This window comes from Oculina patagonica, chromosome 5, assembly GCF_052425735.1.
Source record: "Oculina patagonica isolate OP01 chromosome 5, crgOcupat, whole genome shotgun sequence".
Lineage (NCBI taxonomy): Eukaryota > Metazoa > Cnidaria > Anthozoa > Scleractinia > Oculinidae > Oculina > Oculina patagonica.
Window position 1 is genome coordinate 4,249,765 of NC_135762.1, and position 22,015 is coordinate 4,271,779.

General features: G+C 39.3%; 2 protein-coding genes across 3 annotated transcripts; both read left to right on the forward strand.

Annotated features, from left to right (window-relative positions):
* The first annotated feature begins 617 nt into the window (after positions 1-617).
* On the forward strand, positions 618-12,071 carry LOC144653871 (scaffold protein ILK-like). Its single transcript, XM_078513991.1, has 13 exons — positions 618-874; positions 1,216-1,381; positions 2,926-3,021; positions 3,361-3,457; positions 5,290-5,337; positions 5,588-5,617; positions 6,129-6,217; positions 6,729-6,838; positions 7,392-7,513; positions 7,850-7,971; positions 8,820-8,919; positions 9,218-9,348; positions 10,305-12,071. The coding sequence occupies exons 1-13, from the start codon at positions 786-788 to the stop codon at positions 10,449-10,451; spliced, it is 1,347 nt and encodes a 448-aa protein (XP_078370117.1). The 5' UTR covers positions 618-785; the 3' UTR covers positions 10,452-12,071.
* A 1,981-nt stretch (positions 12,072-14,052) lies between these two features.
* LOC144653882 (uncharacterized) lies at positions 14,053-21,500 on the forward strand. 2 transcript variants are annotated; one of them, XM_078514008.1, is made up of 6 exons: positions 14,053-14,156; positions 17,249-17,334; positions 18,240-18,315; positions 19,194-19,288; positions 19,524-20,468; positions 21,278-21,500. In XM_078514008.1, the coding sequence occupies exons 4-6, from the start codon at positions 19,213-19,215 to the stop codon at positions 21,421-21,423; spliced, it is 1,167 nt and encodes a 388-aa protein (XP_078370134.1). In that variant the 5' UTR covers positions 14,053-14,156; positions 17,249-17,334; positions 18,240-18,315; positions 19,194-19,212; the 3' UTR covers positions 21,424-21,500. The 2 variants fall into 2 exon arrangements, with proteins under 2 accessions (XP_078370134.1, XP_078370133.1); XM_078514007.1 differs by lacking the exon at positions 14,053-14,156 and adding an exon at positions 15,251-15,341.
* The last annotated feature ends 515 nt before the right edge of the window (positions 21,501-22,015 follow it).

A 22,015-nucleotide genomic window follows, 5' to 3' on the forward strand; every position in this document is an offset into this window, starting at 1 on the left:
GACCGCAAATTTCAAAATTTCCCGGGGGAGCATGCCCCCGGACCCCCGTAGAGGAGGACGCCTCCGGCGCTCAGTTTTACCTTCACAATTACAATTCACATTTGGAACCCCCCTATACAAAAATCCTGGCTACGCCCCTGTGAAATGTGGTTTATCTGGATGGTCCAGGTCTTAAATACCTACTATGGGAACATAAGAGGGTACCCCAATCAGAATGTTACAGTGGGAGAAAAATACCGGGTCCTGGCCTGCACTGGCAAATTTTACATAAGGAATTAATATTTAAAAAATTCTTACACAGGAATGCAGAAAGTACCCACAGTAAGAAACAAAATTTTAGTTCTTTTGAATGAATTATTTAAATTTTACCTAGGGATTCGGGAGAGAAGGGCACCAAAAGCCTGGAGGGAGAAAAGAATATGAAACCCACCCCATCTCTGAGTGGTAGACAACTAGACTTGCTTACAAGTCGAGCTCTACTACCACCAAACCGGAAAGGAGAAGCGGACGACTTTTAGAAAGTCTAGTAGACAACATAATGTACCCCTCCCTACACCCCCGCCAAAACAAAATTTTCTTGTTTACGCCTTTGTCTGCTAGCTCAGCGGCTTCCCGCCAAAACGTACAATATTTGCCATTCCTGAAGTGATTACATCTCACCGCCCAAAGAAATTTCTGCCTTTTCACTAAGCCCTTGTGTGCTAATCATGCGTATTGCCGAGTGCTTCCGTTCTGTTAGCTAGTTAAGCTCGTAAATTTGTACACATCGGGGCGATTTCCGAGCGATGGAGGACATATTTTCGGCTTCGAGGGACGGTAATCTTCGATTTGTGAAGACATGGCTGGAAAACACTTCGAACGACCTGAATCAGGGGTGAGCAGATATAGTGTCAACAATTTTAGAAAGTGAAAAAGCTGTCAGTTTTGTTTGAGTAAAAAATGACAAGTCGTAAAGAAGTCGCACTTTCTAAATAATCGTTTATCATTCGGTAGTTTTCTTGATTTCGGCACTAACAGCTCACTAACCTATTAGCTTGGCTTGCAAGCTGCGAATCCAGACAGCATTGTGAGATGTATATTGTACTACCAGATGTTTATATTTATTTTTAAAGTTCAGCAGCATGGATCATTTGCTTTTGAAGGTCGGAGTTTGCTGAAACCATGTATTTTCTAGCCCTGTAGTGACAAATCGACCATATTATTGATTTGTTATAGGGACGATCATGGGTTCACTCCGTTGCTTTGGTCGGCGAGAGAAGGCCAAACGGCTGTGTTTGATTTGCTTTTAACGAGAGGCGCAAGGATTACTGCTTTGAACGATGGTGGCGATAATGGACTGCATTTGGCAGCGAGTAAAGGAAATAAGGAAATTATTCAACGGGTGAGTATATCGACCCCTCGCTACATCATGTAAACATTAACAGTTTAGCACAATCATTTACGTTTTAATTCGAGAACTGCTAAAGTAAACAACAGATTTGATCAAAGAGGAGTGTTTTATGACGTTAACTTGGATATGGTTAACAAATTAAGCTGTTCTTTTTGTCTTGTAAATAAACTGGCCCAGTGTACAAATTTGTACAATACAAAATATAAATTCAATAAAATATATTAAACCTTTATTTCAATTGTAAAATTTATATTCAGCTTAGTGCATGCTGATATAATAATTTCTGACAGCGTTTGCTGATAATTTAAACTGCTGCCGCTAATGTTGAAATCTAGATTGTTTTGGTGATAAATGATTTGTTCAGAATTTCTTTCCAATATTACAAGATGTACATTTACATCAAGACTGCTTTCAACACAGATTTAAATAACATTTTTTTCCTACTTTTTTGTGTCTGATATAATTTTGGAAAATATGGAATGCTTGTATTGAATGGGAGTGCCCTTCAGTTAGGAAATCATTCTAAATGCCTTAACCTGACCCAAACCTGGTCCTCCTAATCTGGAGTAAAAGAGTCTGCATCGGGCCATACTGTTGGCGCTTATACCCGTTTCCATAGCATGAAGTGACTAAGAGTATTTCTACTCCCCCGAGTTGGGATGCTAGTCCATTGCAGGGTTACCCCCCAGCATTAAATCCACCAGTACCCATTTTCTACACCTGAGAGGAGAGAGGCACTATAAGAGTAGAGTGTCTTGCCCAAGAGCACAAAAGAACAACCCTGGTCAGGGTTCTAACATGAACCACTCAATCCAGAGTCCAGTGCACAAACCATTAGGCAACCACGCCTCCAAACTGGGGTGCAGCACACTTAATAGCTACCATATCACCGTTGTGTGAGATGCAATAGCCTTTTGTTTAGTGTGCGAGGCTCTGAATCGGGCAGTTTATGTTCAAGCCCTGGCCAGGGTCATTGCATTATGTTCTAACTTTAACTTTACCTTAGTTGATAAAGATAGACCATAAGGGGGAGGGGGACATTGGGGGGTGCTGAACACCGCATTACCGCAAAAAAAATTCAGGAAATATTGCAATACCGCAAAAAATTTGGAAAAGACCACAACTTGCATAGTTGGCAGAATTGTTAACATAAGGGAAAAAAGCGAGGAAAAAACGAGCAGTGGTACGGCACTGTGGAAACAATGACGCAACTTTAAACTGATTGTTAAAACAGTCAAATTCTTAATAAAAAATATTTGACAAAACTGGGTTGTTTCAGCTTGCTTCCGAAACAACCAGAAACAGCTAAAAATGGTCGGAAAAATGCAAAGGATAGGTTTTTATACGGACTGTCATTGACCATCCTGCAGCTTTGGAGAATACTGCAATACCGCAATTCAAGATTAAAATTACCAAAATACCGCATGAAAAATTGGCCAATACCGCAAACCCCAATGTCCTCCTCCTTTAGTTGTTAAGTTCAAGCCTCTTGTTGGACTTCATGAACTTTATTCACTCGGCTGTTTTCTTCACAGCTGTTAAAAAACAAGTGTCCTGTAAATGGAACCAACAACCATGGAAACACCCCACTTCATTACGCATGTTTCTGGAATTCCGAAGAGTGTGCAGAGGTAAGACTCACAATAATTTCATATTGTCATGGCGTATTAAATATAGCCGAACCTCTTCTTTGCATCACCTTCCGAACAGGAACAGGTAGTTGTGGTCCTAGCCACTCACAAACACTTAAATTTGTCTTCTTGAGAGATTTGAGAGAGGGACACCCAATACTTCATTGCTGTTGGGGGGGGTTAAAGGGAACTCACAAAATAAATACCACATATGAATCCCTTAGCAAATGGGACACCTCTCACTGTCGCACATAAGGCGATACTTTGATAGTCCTTAAGGTGTCCTCTTATAAGGGATGAGGTTGAAGTTAACTTTTGTTATGTTATATTAATTTATAGGAACTTGTCAAAAGAGGTGCATTGGTATCACAGTGCAATAAATACGGAGAGACTCCACTTGATAAATGCAAACCTGAACTGGCTGAAATTTTGAGAGGTGAGGAAACTGCTTTGGGGATTAAGTGATTATGAACCAAAGTTTCTCTTAACATGGCAGAACTTAACTTCAGTCTCAGTAGAATTGAATGACTAGGAGTACAACATTACCTCCCAGTACCAAATAGGCAGATCTTTTAGAAAAGCAGATGATTTGGGTTTTGGATGACCCATTTGACTGGGTTAACCCCATCCTTACTAGGAGGGTCTGGGGGCATTCTTCCCTGGGATTTTTTTGATGAATGCCAGAAAACACATTTCCTGGGATTTGTGGCCCTAAAACTTTGATGATACAGCTGACTTAAACTTTGCGTTGTCTTGAGCTGACATCTGCAGTAGCCGGCAAAACCTTGCGGAGTAAGGGGCGAAGTTCCCCCACTGCTGGCTCTTATATACAACCCTGCAGCATTTTGTCAAAAATCCGTCAAAAATTAGCATGAATTAGGTTGTTGCTAAGTTGTAAATTTTGCATGCAAGTTACAACCACTGTAAAGCTATTATGGAACAATTCTAAGATGTTCTCTTTTGAGGGTGATATGAGCATGCAGGGTTGTCAGTGGGTTTTTGCGCAGCAGATTCCATCCAAAAAGTAGGGGGCTACGAAACACTCAGAACTTTATGACACACACTCAGAACTGACATACTAATATTCCCAGTAGCTGGTGCAGTAATTCGGAATAGCTGGTAAAATTCGCCGGTTGCCGGCTTATTTTGACAACCCTGAGCATACTTTGGCCTTATAACCTCTATTTCTGCTTCTAGTGATGGCCAGAATATAACTTAAGGTCGCGGGGGACACCTTAGGCTCATCATTATGCATTTATTTAAAGCGTATGCACGAAGTACAACGACTGACATCGACAACTTTACGAGATATTTATGACTGGATAAAAATATGGGCGCGTGCGCGTGATTTGTAAAAAATTCCTGTTTCTTTGATATTTTAACCAATTTAAACAACACCTAGCGATATACGTTCATATAGATTGTAGGAAGTCTTTGAGCTTATTTTCATTTAAATTTGAATATTTCTGCAACTCAGAGTAATCACAAAAATATTCGGCATAAACAATCGTGTCCTATTAAAAAACGCATTGTTCTCGCCGTAAAAGCGTGAAATATAATTACCATAATTACATCTCTCCTTGGCAAAATGATCGTATTTAGGTCGGGACACCTTCGGAAATCTCAAAGTTTTGACTTTTCCGACAATTTTGTGGCAGAGAATACAGCACGGATACAGAACTTCATGACTTGCCACTGCAGATAGGTAAACTATGAATACTGTAGTGTGTCATAACAGAAGCGGAATTTTAAAAGAGCGCTTTTAGAAAGAGGTAGAAGACATTAAATTCAAATTTGCGCACTTAAACCGCCGTAATTTGCTGGCAAACTTTAAATTTAAAAATCCGCTTCTGTTATGACACTCTTGACGTATTGACTGATTAGTTTTTGACAAGATCCCAGTGTGCTGTCTTCTACTCGTTCCGCAAACTCTGCCACAAAATCATGTTTTTCCCAATTTGGCACTCACGAGGCTATAACATCGACGTTTAATGCAATCTACCAGATTAAAGACGACATTCACAATCTTTTATCAATTCTTTATGTCTCTGTAAAATTTGAGCTAAATCGCACCCATAACAGCTGAGAAATAAGCGTTTTAAAAGATGCAGGTCAAGCAAAATTTCCCTTCATGAATTTATTCATGCTGTAGGTATCCCCCGCGACCTTAAGGATAACGTAACAAGTGACAAGCAGAAAACTTGTTTGAAATGTCAACCATTAGAAACATACAGAACAATGATGTGCTAACGATGTTTTGCTTCACAGATCTGGCAGCTCAACTTGGACAAGATCTCAAAAGAATACCTTTTAAAGGTGACTGTTATATTCTTTATTTTATAATCTGTAAACTATCTCACTTACAAAATCTCTCAAAAATCGCTGAGAATTTAATTTACTTGATCATGGTGACTAGATTAGTTGCTAATGTAGCTTTTTTTGCTACCCTGCTACTAGATTAGAATGATATTGTCAAACAGACCCTTTGGAAACTTTATATTTAGACTGGTGAACAATATGTATAATATACAGTAACTTCAAAAATCTTTTCTTCTTTATGCTATAGACCATCGTTCAAAGATGGGCAGGAAAGATGGTAGGTTGTTTTTTGATGTTTTTGCATTTTTCCTGTACTTACAAGTTATGCTTGTCATTTGTCTCTAGAAGTCTTTGCATTTCAATCAAGCCTCTAATGAATTAAGCCAAAGAAACTTCTACGCTGTTAATGCAGTGATCCGAGTCACAGCCTCAATAGCAACTAGAGTACAAGTACCCGTACTTGATCTCATACACCTAAAAAGTCTCCGTCGAGCCTACTGGCCCATGCAGGCCAGAGCCGTTTTTCCTGTTTCTGTAGCATAAATGACTAGGAGTATTTCTACTCCCTCCTGGTTGGGATGCAAATCCATCACATACTCGTACTGATATATAAAGGTCGCTTAGTGATTGATTAGTAACTTACTGTTTCTTTCATAAAACAATAGCAAATCAATCAATCAATTTATTAATGTCATGGCACAGGATGAGGTTGCCCTCTAAGAATTAAAAGGTGTGATGTGGCATCATTCAAACAATGTTTACATATTTTTCCATCATAATTTGTACAGATTTACGGGACATTAAATCAAGACTTTCATGGATTCAGCCAAGTGAGATTGATTTGACAAACAAGATAGGCAAGACTGTTACAGGAGAGGTATGAAATTAATTTTATGTTACTTTAATTTGTAACTTGGGATCCTTTGTAAGCATGGATGGACTTATTGCAGCCTTAACACATTCCCTAACTTTAGTCTCATGGGAAACTTCTTAACTTCAGAAAAAGTTGTTGTAATTTTGAGATCACTGCAGTAGTAAAGGTTAAATCTGTGTTCCAGCAGCCCATCAGGCCAGAGCTTATCCCAGTTTCCATAGCATGAAGTGACTGGGAGTATTTCTACTTCCCCCCTGGATGGGATGCTAGTCCGTCGCAGGGCTACCCCCAGCATTAAATTTGCTGGTACTGCCCATTTATTCACCTTGGTGGAGAGAGGCACTGTAAGCTAGTCTTGCCCAAAAACACAACACAATAACCCCTGCCAGAGCTTGAACCCAGACCGCTCAATCCAGAGTCCAGCGCATCTAACAATATGGCGATTATGCCTCTTGCAGTAGTAAACTTGTTTGTTGTATTAATTTTCTGGTATGTGTGGCTTGTAATGTTTCAGGTTTGGAAAGGGAAGTGGAATGATCTTAATATTATCGGGAAGAAACTTGCAATAAAAATTGTCAACAAAAGAATATCCAGAGATTTCAGTGAGGAATACTCAAAGTTAAGGTAACACTCTGTCATAAACAACATCATTAAATAATCATTACTAAATTAAATGGTGTGTTATAGAGAAGGAGTATACTTGACCAGAATCTAATGCCGTTTCTATAAAAAAGTGGTGTCAAACTGAACAATGTGACTAGTAAAAATTAATATGGTGGTGTGTTGGCAGAGTTTCAAAATAGAAATGGTAGAAATGTAGGCCTCAACAAATATTTCTATGGTCAATTTGTTGTTATCTGGCAACAAAAACAGTTACTTAAATTTAAGTTCTATAGATCAGTATCAAATTTCTTGTTGCTACCTCTAACTCGTTTTCAATAACTCACCTAAAGAGAATTTGGTGATATGTCAACTGAAAATCTTTTGCTTGAAGTGACAATGTGTCTAATTTATATCATATTATGGTATGTCTGCTTGAAATTAGTAGATAAAAATGTACTGAAAGGGAACTTTAAAACTCTTCACTTCTTGGGTCAAATGTGTAAACACTTAAATTCCTCAGTGACATTGTTCTGGTGATAAAAAATATTAAGTATTTAACTTGTTTTATTTTCAGAATCTTTTCCCATCCAAATGTTCTGCCTGTGATTGGTGCAGTTAATGACTCCAAGGACTTGATAGTTCTTTCACAGTACCTCCCATTTGGCTCACTTTACAATGTCTTACATGAAGGAACGGGTGAGTGTAAATCATGTTTTGTTCACTTTATTAAAACTTTGAGAATTAACCAAGCATAAGCTAGTGTAAGTAACGTACATTTCCCTTTGGGTGCTTAAAATATTTCCCTTTTTGATAGAAAATTGAGATTTGATCAGAAAAATACCATCCTGATGATGAAGCTCTACTAGGATCTGTGTATTGTCTCTTATTAATTTGTTGCAAGGTTTTGAATTCTAAATAAAACTTCAAGGACCCTGTCTAGGCCCATGATCCCTCGATCCAGCGTCTTACACAATAACCGTTAGGTGCTGCTCCTCCCAAACCCAGTATCGAAATAAAAATCGATTTTGGCAGGTATTATTGTGGATCACGAGCAAGGCATGAAGTTTGCATTAGACATTGCCAAAGGAATGGAATACCTGCATTCTTTGGACCAGCTTATTCCAAGACTGTATCTGAAAAGTACACATGTCATGGTATGTATAAACCAACATTGTGAGTTCTGTTAGGTAATTTGCCCATAATTATATTTTGTCCATGCAGCGTGAAAAAATCACAATCACATGGCAAAATTTTGGGTTTCTGTAGCAAGAAGTGACCAGGAGTTTTACTACAACTTCCTGGATGGGATGATAGTCTATCAGAAGGTTACCCCCACAATTTAATCCACTAGTACCCATTTATACTCCCGGGTGGAGAGGGACACTATGAGAGTTAACTGTCTTGCCTAAGAACACAATTCAGTGATCCCAGCCAGGTCTCAAACCTGGACTGCTCAATCCAAAGTCCAGCACACCAAGCATTAGCTCATAACTTCTCCCATCACAATGAAAACAGTGTATACCGTAGAATTCCGGTTATAAGCCCTGGGCTTATACAACTTCGTAAGGGTTTTTGGGTGGGCTTATAAGCGGAGGGGCTTATATTCGGGAGGGCTTATAAGCGGAAGGAAAAAAACGTTTCGAAAAGAGCCTCAGGAGTGTTGATCGAAATACGCTTTTAAGTTAAAACGCACAAAAAAGCAACATTTAGCCCTGTCATCCGGTAGAGGGGGGCTTATATCGGGGGGGGGGCTTATAACTGGATGTATTTTTTTGTTTCCAAGTTGATGGGCCTATAACTGGGGAGGGGGGCTTATAAGCGGGGGGGCTTATAACCGGAATTTTACGGTATCCCTAACGTAAAATAGCAACTGGCAATTTTTGTTACTGGATTGTTCTGAATGAGTGCAGGAGTGTGCTATCGACTACAACCAAGTCTGCTTTGCAACTTAGGCTCATGTAGCGGATTATAAACAATACTTGTTTCACCACTTGCCTTTTAGATTGATGATGATCTAACAGCAAGAATCAGCATGGCTGATTATAGATTTTCCTTCATGAATCTTAGCAAGATCGAAAGTCCTAACTGGATGGCTCCAGAAGGTGAAATGCTGTTTATTCTTGAGTTATAATCATGACATTTTGTCAAGTTAACCAGGTTCACAAAATCACTCACTCACTCATCCTCTTCGCTCCTCTAACTGGAGCATAAGGCTACCCAGAAATGTCCTCCATCCTTCACGGTCTTTTGCTCGCTGTTCCACCTCATTCCAGCTAGGCCAGCCCAGAGGTTCACAAAATAATTGATAATTATAATAGATTTTCCCTTTATTCTGAATGTAATTTTTTACCAAGATTTGTTTCTCTCTGACAAGTGTTTGACTTGTTGTGGTTTTTTTAGTCTTGCAGAAAAGCCCTGAGGAAGTTGATCAGCGCTCGGCCGACATGTGGAGTTACTCCATGATCCTTTGGGAGCTTGTCACAAGAGAGGTGCCTTTTGGACATTTGTCACCAATGGAAGTCGGCATGAAGGTGATTAATGTTTACTTCCTGTTAAGATATCAATACTGAGACAAAGGTTCAGAACAATGCAATAAATGACCTGATTGCTTCACTTGTTAGTGAGGCCTTCCAAGGGGGGTAGCCGTGCCGCAATGTTGCATGTTTCTGGGAACCAATGTCGCCTGGCCAACAACTGTAAATTTCGCTGTCATTTTTCCCGCTATTTTGTTGCTGTTGCACTGTGTGGCTATCGCATTTCAGTGCCATAGTGATGTCGCTTGCCACTGTTAAAATGTTCCTGTGTCGCCAGAATTCAGGGTCATGTCGCCTGTTGCTTTTACCCCTTGGAAGGCCTTTTAAATCTGACCAATTTGGTGGTAGATAAAAACAGTAATTCCAGGTTGATGGTCTTAAAGGTAAAGATAAAAGTCCATGTTCTAGCCTAGTTACATTGTACCCATACAGCCAGCTCTGAAGTGACCAGGAGTATTTTTTTAACCCCCCACTGGATGGGATGCTAGTCTCTCACAGAGTTACTCCCAGCATTTAATTTGCTGGTGTTCGTATATGCACCTAGGTGGAGAAAGGCACTGTGAGAGTAAAATGTCTTGCCCAAGAACACAACACAATGGCCTTGGCCAGGGCTCATACCCAGACCACTCAATCCAGAGTCCAGTGCACTAACTACAAGGCAGCCACGCCTTCCACAACCTTGTATGGTCTTGTTGTCAACTCAACTGTCAAAGCATTTTTTTAGTGCATTATTTTTAGAGTTATTTATGTTTTTGTATTATGCAAATGAGGAGAGTGATGACGTCACAAATCGTTCCACAAAAAGATAAAACACTGAATCAAGAGTTTCTCAAGAAATATTAGAGCGATGTTCTTCAAACTTGGCACCATGTGCACTTAAAGGTTTAATTTTCCAGCAAATGAATGAAAATTTGTTCCAACTAACTTTATTCTCTCTTTTCTTTTCATTTTAGGTCGCCTTAGAAGGTTTAAGACCATCTGTACCTCCCGGTGTGTCTACGCAAATGGCGAAACTAATTTCTATCTGTTGGAATAATGATCCAACTAAAAGACCACGGTTTGATCAGATACTTCCAATTCTAGGCAAGATGGCACAATAAAATTAACTAACATAGATCAATATAATAGTTGTTCCTAAGTAGTTGAATAAATGCTGTACCAGGTATCTGCTGTACTAAAGGGGAATGGTCTCACAACTTTTTAGCAATTCTTGCACTTTTATTTTCTTTATTTATGAGAAATACAGTTGATCTTTTACTAACTGCCATTTCTCTGCAGCCACTTGGATTTTTCATCCTGACTTAAAAGTTAACTCATATTAAAACCACCCTATAATAGCCCCCTTTTTTATGACGGTCAGTTAACTCTGTCACAGGGTGGCCTTTGAAGAGAAGTTCGACTGCATTAGGTATTTGCTATACAGTCTGCTATAAACCTTATTGTTACTTATTTTCACTGGAACTTAATTTAGCGGAAATCGAACGGGCATATTTTGTGGAACTTAAATTTCACGATTTGGCCAAAAAAATGTTTAGAGGAACTAAATTTCGCAAAAAAAAATTAAAAAAATTAGTCTGCATAGTCTGCGTTAGGCCCTTAGGGCCTGTTTACATGATTCCGGAATGACTTTCATTCTGGAACGAAACTCATTCCTGAATGAAGTTCGTTCTGCATTTACATGGCAGAGTCGACCGGTTCAACCAAAGGCATTTTCACGTGCGTGGTTTTCGCGCGTGATCAAAACAAGGTGGCGCATGTTTCGCGCAAACATGTTTTTGTGCCCATTAATGGCCGCATCTGAAATTTTAAAGAGCAATTTTAACATAGAGCTGCTTCTTTGGGCTAAACAGTAAATGCTATTACGTTTTTCGTTCTGATTTCAAACTGTGGAGTCCGTATGCGGTTTCATGAGTTGCGGTTTCATCTCGGAACGAAATTCGTTCTGTGTTTACATGATACCAGAATGAAATGTCATTCCAGAACGAAACTTTCATTCCGGAATGAAAACCGGAATGAACTCATTCCGGAATGACTTGACTTTCGTCTCGGTATCATGTAAACAGATACAGAGAAATGTATGGGGATGGAATGAACTCGTTCCGGAATGAAAGTCATTCCGGAATCATGTAAACAGGCCCTAGTCTTCTTTTATTTTCCATATCAATAGTTTTCAATGACATTGAACAAAACTATATTACAAATCAAAATTGTCGTATTATTTTTGAAAATTTCTACATTTTTGCTGTCTCGACTATTTAAAACTGAAAACAGTTTGACATGTTTTTTTGTAACAATGCAGAGATAGTTTGACGACTGTACCAAAACATTTATTATGTAGTAAACAGTATTTCTGTTGTATCGTTTATTGTTTCAGGCTTTTTTATGTGAGTTTTTGAGGATTACGATAGTTTGTATATGGCAGAAATTCCTTGTAAAAATAGCGTGACCAGCGTGACAGAATTGCTTAAACTTGCGTGATCTAATCCCTTGAAGTATGGCATTGTTTATTATATAATGATAGTTTTGTGAACTATTTTTATCAGACATTTTTGTGATAAGTTATTTTTATATACTGGTATTTTGTTATCCAAAGGCAATTAATGTAGTCTTTGCTGTAATTTTGTATAAACAGAAAAAAATAATTAATGCTGTAAACAGAAAAGCTAACATCAGAAAGCGTCAAAATCACAAAAAGACTCACAGGGATTTCTGTAAACCCCCATGCATTGAAATTTAACTGCCTTTCAAAAATAATAATCTGCTTGCGAAACAGAGATTTTCTTTGCACAATTATTTTAAATTGTATAAAGATTTTGCAAAGTAATCGTTGGGTAGAAGGCAGTAATTTCCTTAATCCATAAATGGACCAAGAGTAACCAAAATAGAATTTCTCCCCACCTAGGGAGGACAGGTTGTCATTGTATCATAAGAAATGCATGAAAACTTGTAATGGGAATCTATGCTTACATCAAGGTTCAAAAGATTAAGAATTATAAGTGGTAAGCAGAAGTTAAAAATGCGGCAAATGTTTAGCTCTAAGCCGCAAATACAACCTGATTTAGGAGGCTTTTATTTACTTACAGATTTCACAAGTTGAAACAATGTAGTACATAAGTCATTTTGTGTGTGGGTGTTGTAGATTTCGTTAGGCATATTCTGTTAAAAAAAGGTTCAGCAATTTTTTACCGCAGTAAAACTAGACTTTAAATGTGTACAAAACCGAAAAAACATTTGTACCTCTATTCTGTTTTGTGTGATAGAGCTTTCAATAGTTTTTTTTTCTCTGTAAACAAAGACATATTAATAAAGGTTTATATAATTAACAAACTATTGTTAACAAATCTAATTACCGGTATTCTGACTATCAGTTGTACAACGTGAAGTTTTCCCAGAAATAAATCAATATTTTTTAAAATATGTGAGCAAGTGGTTTATGGGCTGAGTTAATTGTTATGTTGTAGCGTAAAACGAATTTCAGGTCAAAGTTGATTTCAAAATAGTTAAAGGTCGGGACACTAGGCGACAAGTCACTGCAACATGTTGCCTCGTGTGACATGGTGCATTTTTGCGACATTCTTTTTCGCTGCGACAGAATTTTCCGTGCTGCGTTCAAACCATTTCAATTCGTGCGACTGATCGCAGCGACAAATGGGCGAAAGCAACGTTGTCGCAGCGTGTGCACACTTCTGCGACAAAATATAAATTAACCAATGACAGAGCGTCATGTATTTTTGCCATATTGAATTGGAAAACTAGTCACATTCCCACTCTTCAAAATTCGCTGTGTGTGCAACGAACAAGCGCCTTATCGCAGCAACTTGTTTTAAAGTAGTACACACGAAGCGACTTGTCGCAGAGACCTGTCGCTGCGACTTGTCGCCAAGTGTGTCCCGACCTTTTAACTCCGGATTTATTATCATAATCCTCACACAAAGAAAAAGGCGAATCAAACTAGTTTGAAATCATTTTGACCTGAATTTTATTTTAAACTACAACGGATATAAATCTGGAATGGAATAAACTAAAAGCTGGGGTCATGCGTGACGCGTGATATGAGCAAAAATTAGTGCGTGGCACGTGAAAACAACTCAAAACTGGCCGTTATCCGTGAATTGCCAGTGTAGTATGGTGCGTGATCTGGTCATTTTGAGGAGCGTGATTCGTGATGCAGGCTGAAAACGTTCGTGAAAACCGTAAATTGACAAACTACACGAATTATGAAGTCAAAGATTGACCTTGTGTGGAGGAGGCGTTCACTCGGCCAGAATTATGCGTTTGTAAGACTTGTCTCAGACTGTAGCCTACTTGCACAGGTCTTGCTACTAGTTTTGCGCAAATTGACTAATCAGACAGTTAAAGTTTATTTTCTTGTTGAAAAAAATGAACTTCCAGGCGGGGCTTTTAGGGAGGGGGGCTTAACAGAGCTTTAACGGTTCTACTATTTCGTGGTGGTGGTAGTGGTTGTTACGGAATGTCAAGCCGATTTGTCCCTCCCGAGATTTGTAATTGCAGGCGTCGTTCTTTTTAGTGGCGAAAAGGAAAATACATGATTTTTTTTTTCAGGCTAAAAAATGCAGATGCAAAAGTGCAAACACGCTGTAGGGGTCATTTCATTATTTCATTAAGGCTTATTGACTGTTTCCGCATTCCTGAAACCACACACAGTCGATGTGAAATATAATGGCCTCTAAAAACGACTGCGTGGGAGGCTATAAGCCACGGGACTTGATTAATTCTATTCCGTTTATTTCAGGTAGCTGGTGTGTGGTGACAAACTCAATTCATTATCCTCAAGGAGCTTAGAGGTAAGTTTATTTTACTCTCAGTTCCTCCGTTTCCTCTGTTTAGCTTTCTTTCTGTACAACTCAAAGATTAAATTTTGTCGGTTAGCCATATATCTTGCCATGTTGTGCTAACGTTTGACTTCTGAATTCAGTGCGTCTTCGCTAGTTTGGGTTTATGATTATCACAAAATTAGTCTAACCTCGTACGACTGTTAATCGACAATGATACTTGGTTTACAATTGGTTTGAGCTTTTGAAATATTCTTTACGGCTATACCGGGTAATTCAACCATCCTGATGCTAATTATTTCTCTATTGTCATTTCCTGGTGGCCAAAAATAAATGTAAAAGCATGGTTTATTGCACGCATGCTAAGTCAATCCTGTATGGTCACGTGACGGTAAATCACTCTATTTATACTTAACAAATAGATTTCATTTTGCCGTGCGTCTGTTCAGTAATAGATCACAGATGACGTCAAAATGTGGTATGAACAGAGAAGTGGCCCACGAGGCGCTAGCCGAGTGGGTCACTGATGTTCATACCACATTTTGACGTCTTCTGTGATCTATTACTGAACAGACCCACGGCAAAATGAAATCTATTTGTTAAGTATAAATAGAGTGATTTACCGTCACGTGACCATACAGGATAATTATTTCTAAAAAACTAACCTTTATTCCGATTTGGAAAGTTGTTCAAATCTGTAAGCATTAACCGAAGCGTTCAACCGCAATTTCGTTTGTTTCCCGTGGCGTCGTCCAACTGTACAACACCGGTCAAACTTTCATACAGATTTCGGATAATTTCTCGAATAATTCACTGTCTTCTTCAAGCTTGTTTCGCCCAGTTAAATGCTTCGAAAGGTGAACGATGCTTAGCGTATTGTTTCTCACTAAAGATTTGTAATTAAGCTGATTTTTTTTTTTTGCTTTGTTGTGGCCCCGCAAGTTTGAAAAACTTTGCCGACAACTCTGATTTGGACTACGAACTCTGATCACGCGCGCGAGTCACACCACCGCGTGACGTCAACCATGTGTCTGTACTCGACTCTGATAGATCATAAGTAAGAACCAATCAAAACGCGCGTAGAATTCAGGTTATTAAATAAATGTTTATAGATTGATTGATATTTGAATCGGGAAGACGCACTGAGCAACAGCCCACAAGAAGACTTTCTCCCTTTGCGAATTGATTCTTAGCAAGGTAGGAGTAATTCTGTGAAAAAAAGTTGGTCAATGTTATAATTTTCTCAAAAAAAAGAAGGAGATGGAGGCTTCTTTAAGCCGGCCAATTATAATATAATGACATTGCGTCGTTGTGATCGCTACCCGCGTAACCTGCGATCAGGCTTTCTTTTTTTCGCGGCGGAGGGAAGGCGAAAAAAAGGAAAAAAACTCTTGAGAGATTTTCTAAAAGCTAGAAGAACTCGCTTTCTACTTCATTCCGCTCAACACCCGCCATGATAACAATCATCTGCGCGCGATATTTTTGGACCGGAAATTAGACTTAAACACAATTAGCCAATCAGGATAGAGTTCTAATGTTGCCTTTTGTTTCCTGACCAATAAGAAAAAAGTCCAGATTCTGGACTTTTTGCAGACGACTCGACAAGTAATTGTATCAGGTGTTCGTTCATTTTTCCGTTGACCCCTCCGCCGCGAGAAAAATAACGCCTGATCGCAGGTTAACCTTGCTAAGAATCAATTCGCAAAGGGAGAAAGTCTTCTTGTGGACTGTTGCTCAGTGCGTCTTTCCGATTCAAATATCAATCAATCTATAAACATTTATATAATAACCTGAATTCTACGCGCGTTTTGATTGGTTCTTACTTATGATCTATCAGAGTACAGACACATGGTTGACGTCACGCGGTGGTGTGACTCGCGCGCGTGATCAGAGTTCATAGTCCAAATCAGAGTTGTCGGCAAAGTTTTTCCGTTGACCCCTCCGCCGCGAGAAAAATAACGCCTGATCGCAGGTTACTACCCGGGTTACTACCCGCGAGGGCGATTGAGTATATACACAGCTGAAAGATTATCGACAAGCTTTCGTTTACATGTGATTGTTTGTGATTTTCTAAGAGCCAGTTTGTCACTTTCGATAGTTTGTTATTGGACAATGTCGTTTTCCGACATTATCAGGGCTCTAATTAGGGAAGTTTCAGTGACGCGGGGAAAATTTAAAAATTAAAGCTTGCACGCAGCTGGCGTGCCGCCCACCTTATAAGAATTTTTGCGATACTTTTAATATAAATTAACGACCCGTCCGCCTTGTGTTTCACGCCTCAATATACAAAAATATTTTAGAACTACGCCAGTATAAATCTGGCACTTGTTGCGAACGCTTTCTTGCTAACCACGATAATAAATTAGCGATTTTTTACTATTTATTTTCATTTTTCGGAAAAGTTGTATATCGGCACGACTTCATGCTCTAGGGCTACATATACGCGGAAACTAAGGTCGCGATGGCGCAACATAATATGCTTACTAAGCACAGGTAACACGGGATTGTTTCATCGTCATTCTCTAGAATTTTCATGAACTATTGAAGGGTTTTCTTATCGTAAATACAACTTAAGGAGAAAATTAATTAACGGTTGTTTTTTTGGTATGCGTTTCGTTTTTGCGTGGCTTGCATGGAGTTTCTAAACAATTATTAATCGACACAAACAAGTCTGGCATATGTCTAAAAATTTCAAGAGCCTTTTCCGGCATTTAAAACATGTGTTATTTTTCCCTTGAATAAAAACTGAGGCCTGGCTATCGCTCGCAGACTGATTATTTTTGCGGAAAATTGTTTAACCATGCATTTTATTTGATGCCCTTGTGTAGTTTTATTTTATTTTAAATTAAATATGTTGATTATGCGTCGAACAAAAAAACAAACTTCCCTTCATTGGCTGAATTTAAAATATGACCCCATCTCAGATAACCCAGAACAAGAAAACATAATTGCGGAAAAAAGGGATCATATGGCTTCCTTGAATTTATTTCGTCCAAACATGTATTTCTTTGTCGCAAAATTTATAATTCTGTATTCATTTAAATGAATTCTACTGTGATAAAATTGATTTGTTCATGTTAAACAAACGTTTTCTTGATTTACAGCCACGTACAGTCACGTGACAGAGACAACACGCGAGATCTGAAAAGGGACGAAGCTTCGAGAAGCTAAAATAGTCTCCGATTGAGAGGTAAGCGTTAGAACAGACACCCGATAAGACTTGCTCCAAGTCGCTCTTATTTTCCTTGTATCGATGCGGTTATTTGAATAGATCGCTTTCAAAAAAGTAACATAAAATGGGCATAAAATCGCGTGATGAAGACCGCGTGGAATCTATTTCACTATTTGTCCGTGCGTGTTAGCGCGCGACGCGAATTTCGAGCGCGCGCCGTCTGTATTCTACTGTCTTCAGTCTTCTGCAGTCTGAAATTCAGAATAAATATTCGTTCTTGCTGCTCTGAATTTGGTTCGACGGTCGGTTCGACGAATTATTTTCGACGATTGACCCAACGGTCGAGCTTTACCTGTTTGGGTTGACCAAAACTGTAATTTGGTTCGTCTCATGTGAAGTTGGCCGTTTTGCCTGGGCCTTACAGCTTTTCAGTATAGGCAACCCGTTAATCTTGCCCCGAAAAAAGTTTGAGTCACGTTTGTCTTCTTCCCTGGCTGGACTGAACTAATGAATGTTTCGTTTAATTGAAACTTTATAATTAGCATCGGGAAATGGAAAGCCACTTAGCTTCTTACTTTGACACGGAGTTTTGTTATTTTATCTGTTTTGTTTTGGCGTTTAGTACATTCACGAAGGAGATTATAAAATAAGGGACTGATGTATACCACGAGGTCCCTAGTACTGAGGAACAGTTGTCAATCATGACAAATAAATGTCAATTTCATTGTGATAAGGTGATTTGACTTTATTTGCTGTAAAAGCAACTTCAAAAGTCCGCCTGCTTTCCATCAACCGAATACGGAAAAGAAAAGTAACCCTTGACTGCTTACCAGAAATTTGAAACGTCTTTGCATTCTGTCGCCGATTTCCTTAGAAGGGCACCTACCTATTTATTTTCCTTTTCCATATTTATTTTTTTATAGAATCACTTGACGTTTAACCGTAACGCAAAGGAGCAAAACGAAAAGGCTAGTTTGATCAAGTGGAGCCAAGTTCCTGGTGAGTATCCTTTACATGCAATTTTCCTTAAAGGGTCCATGTCACGGATTTTAGCCAAATTCAGTAATAGGAAATGCCCATCAAAATCGGTGAAATATAAAAATAACCGCTAAAACAAATACATTTGTACAAGAGAAGGTACGGATGGGCAAAAGTGACGAAGATTGAAATGGATTGCGACATGGGTTTTTGAAATTTTGTTGGGCTGAACAGTTTTCAAAGTTAGTCTCGTTTCCTTAAAAACTTAAATTTTAAAGATGAATTACAGTCCGTACTGCGCAATCTCGGCTGCAATGTTTATGTGAGCCTCACAAACAAAGCAAAACTAAAAATTACGTGACAAACTTACCTGTTTCTTCATTATTAACGCCAGATATCCTTGCAGAACAAATAATAACAAGTAGAAGAACCTTGACGCTATTTCAAACCGACGTTTCAGCTCATCGGAAGTTCTTGAACGAAGCGAACTGTAATGGCGGACTAAAAAACTTCATGTATGCTGTCACCGAAGTGTAACGTTTCAACGAATTCAAAACAAAAACGTAAACAAACCCCGAGTCTGCGCAGTACGGACTGGAAATCAGCTTTAAAGCCCCGGAGACACATTTGGTTGAAATGAAGCCATGGTTTTGTCATTTATATCCATAGAATTAATTTATTTGCAAACATTAAGTTTCATAGCAAGTATTTGGCAAAACGTAATAAATTAGACTCTGTAGACTTAACTCAGCCGTGACACAGTCCCTTTAAGCTTCCTCGATCTCGTTGAAATGAAACATTTACGTTCAGCATTTGTCTTCAGTTGTCAATGCAAAATTTTAAAATGTATGAAAACCATTCACAGTTTCTAAATCGGAATGATTGATATTTTATTACAGTTCTGTTAGACCTGTTACCATGGCCGAAAACTATCACGTGATCATGCTGAACGTGGGTCTCCCGCTAGTATTCATCTGTTTAGTAACAGTTTCAGGTAAGGATATATTTGATGATTTATAAAACAAGTTTCTGTGTGCGTTTCACTGGGCCGTTCTATGTTATATTGTCAGCTATAAAATCTTGATACAAAGTAACAAGCCAGAGGCCCAATAATAATTCAGTATTAAAGCAACTAATCGCTCGGAGGAAATCAAACAAGGGATTATTTAAATTCTTGACCATTGCGATACGAAACTATAGATAAACTTCATAACATTTCTTTTTCCTAGATGTCAGCGCCCAGGCTGTGCCATGTAAAGTCGACAGCATAACAGTTAAGGATCCCGTGACTGGGTTAGTCCAATGCCAGGATTGCCTCAAGTGTCCTGCTGGCGAGGGGCTCTCCGTGAACTGTGGTGACGTCATAACCCCCAAGACGCCCCTAGCATGTAAGCCATGTGTGCTGGGTGAGACATATTCCTCAGCATACGAAGCTGGAGCGTGTAAAGATTGCGAGAACTGCGGCCAGTATCGCGAGACCACGAAACCCTGTACACTGACTTCCAAGGCGGAGTGCGGGAAGTGCGAGTCTGGGGCTTACGCAGAACCGATGCTGGGGATGTGCAGGCCGTGTTCTCCGTGCTGTAATGACGGCAATGATATAGTCGTGCCCGAGTGCCAAGTGCCCGGTGTACCAACAAATACGCAATGCAGTTATGCACGATCAGTAAAATGCAGCAAAATGTTGGCTAAAGCGATTATCAGCACAGCCACCCCATCTGTGCAGACAAATCATTCAAAAGTACCATCAAAAGTTTCCTCTACAGCAACAAGTGCCATGGTAAACTCGCGCCCAACAGAACAACTCGCTAAGCTACCTCATGGCGCTTCACCACCTCGGGAAATCATTGTTGGTTCGGTTATTGGCGGCGTATTACTTGTCTTCATCCCTCCATTAGTCATTTTCTGCTATTGTATAGTCAAGCGCAGGATAGCCCGTAAGAAGGCAAATGATTTAGCTCGTGTGGAGGCTGATGTCGGCCAAAGACACAAAGATGAACAAGGCAACGATCAGGCTAACGATGACAACCAGAATGGAGCTGATGAGCCGAACCCAGCTGTAGCTTCCCCGGAAGAGACCTCAGTACCAATTCAGGAAAGTGGTGACAAAGGTGGTCAAGAGCAAACAGGGCCGACACAGGAAACCCAGCCTCCAGATCGCCATGGTAACTCAGGTAAGCCTAGGCGTTGTCATGACATTTTTTGTATTTTCATTTTTTATTTAAAAACTACATATGTTATTTATATTACCGTATTTATTCGATTAAGCGCCCAACCTCGAATAAGCGCCCACCTCGAATAAGCGCCCACCCTGTAGGCAGGAAAAGTTAATAAGCGCCCAGCCTCGAATAAGCGCCCACCCCCACCCTCCTAAAAAGAGGGCACAAAAGGAATTTTGATTATTGCTGAAGTTGAGATTGAAATTGACTAAGTTCTTCGAAGAGACCACCCCGAAAACCGAGTTTTTTTTACTGAAACTTTCAATGAATATTTAAAATTCAGCTTTAGTACAGCTTTACGTTAAGTTATTATACATTATTTTCTTGCAAAATAAACGTACTACTTGCTAAAAATGGTAAAAATGTAATAAGCGCCCAGCCTCGAATAAGCGCCCACCTCGAATAAGCGCCCACCCTCAAGGTCAAAAAATTTAATAAGCGCCCAGGGCGCTTAATCGAATAAATACCTTACGGTATGCAAGTTACGAACTAATGTAAAATTAATACTTTGCACTAATTGCTGATTACGAAATAAAAACAGTACTGATTGCAAGATAATAGCGCTTGTAATCTGTTTGACGAAAAATGCATTTCAAAAGCAAAGCAAATTTATTAAAACAAGTAGTATTATAACTCGGCATGCAGAGTTAGCAGCAAGATTTTCCCTGAGTGTAGTTTGTCTAGTTGAAAGTTATTAACTTCTACAGTTTGCCGTTTTGGCAACTTCTTCTTAAAACAACTCTCCTTTGTTCCTTTTGCTGTAGATGTCAAGCCTTCCAGCTTCGTTCTAGAGCCGCGCCCAGATCAAGGACCAACCTCTGAAATCCACAGTCCTGCCAAGGTTACTGTTCAGCTCAGGGTAGAGGCTAACGTGGATACGACTTCCGGTGATAAACCCGTCATGGTCTGACAGTGGCTTTCTTCTATAATGGACATGAAATAAGACAAATGACTTTACTGAAAGTTTTTTTTAGTTTTTGTTTAATATAGACCCAATGCAAGCTGTGTTTTTATTGAAAGTATTTTGAAAATTAAAATTGTGATAAAATGTGTAGCTGAATTGTTATAACGGTCATAATTCCTCTTGCAGAACGACAGTATCTAGTGATCTGGGTGTGACTTCGTATTATCCAAACGAGGAATGTCTTACTGAACACGACTGTAGGACGAGCCCACTTTGGCAGTTCGAACACTTACCGGTATAAAGGCGCCTTTACACGACAGAGAAAACTGGGTACGGACGCGTCAAAAAATTGGTCCGGACCTGACCACTTTTGTAGAGAAACAGTCAAAATCAAAACGGGGCATGGCGCCTTCAAATTTCCTGCGGGTAAATTAAAGCGCAGTGATACTGTGACTTGCGAACTGGAACATTATATTGATTACTCTCCTCTTATTAAGACCTATAAAACCAGCTTCTTGTGGGCAGCCTTAACTCTTCATCCTTACTGCTTCAAACGCAAAAAGCAACCGAGACCATAAGATCTCAACTAGAGCACGCG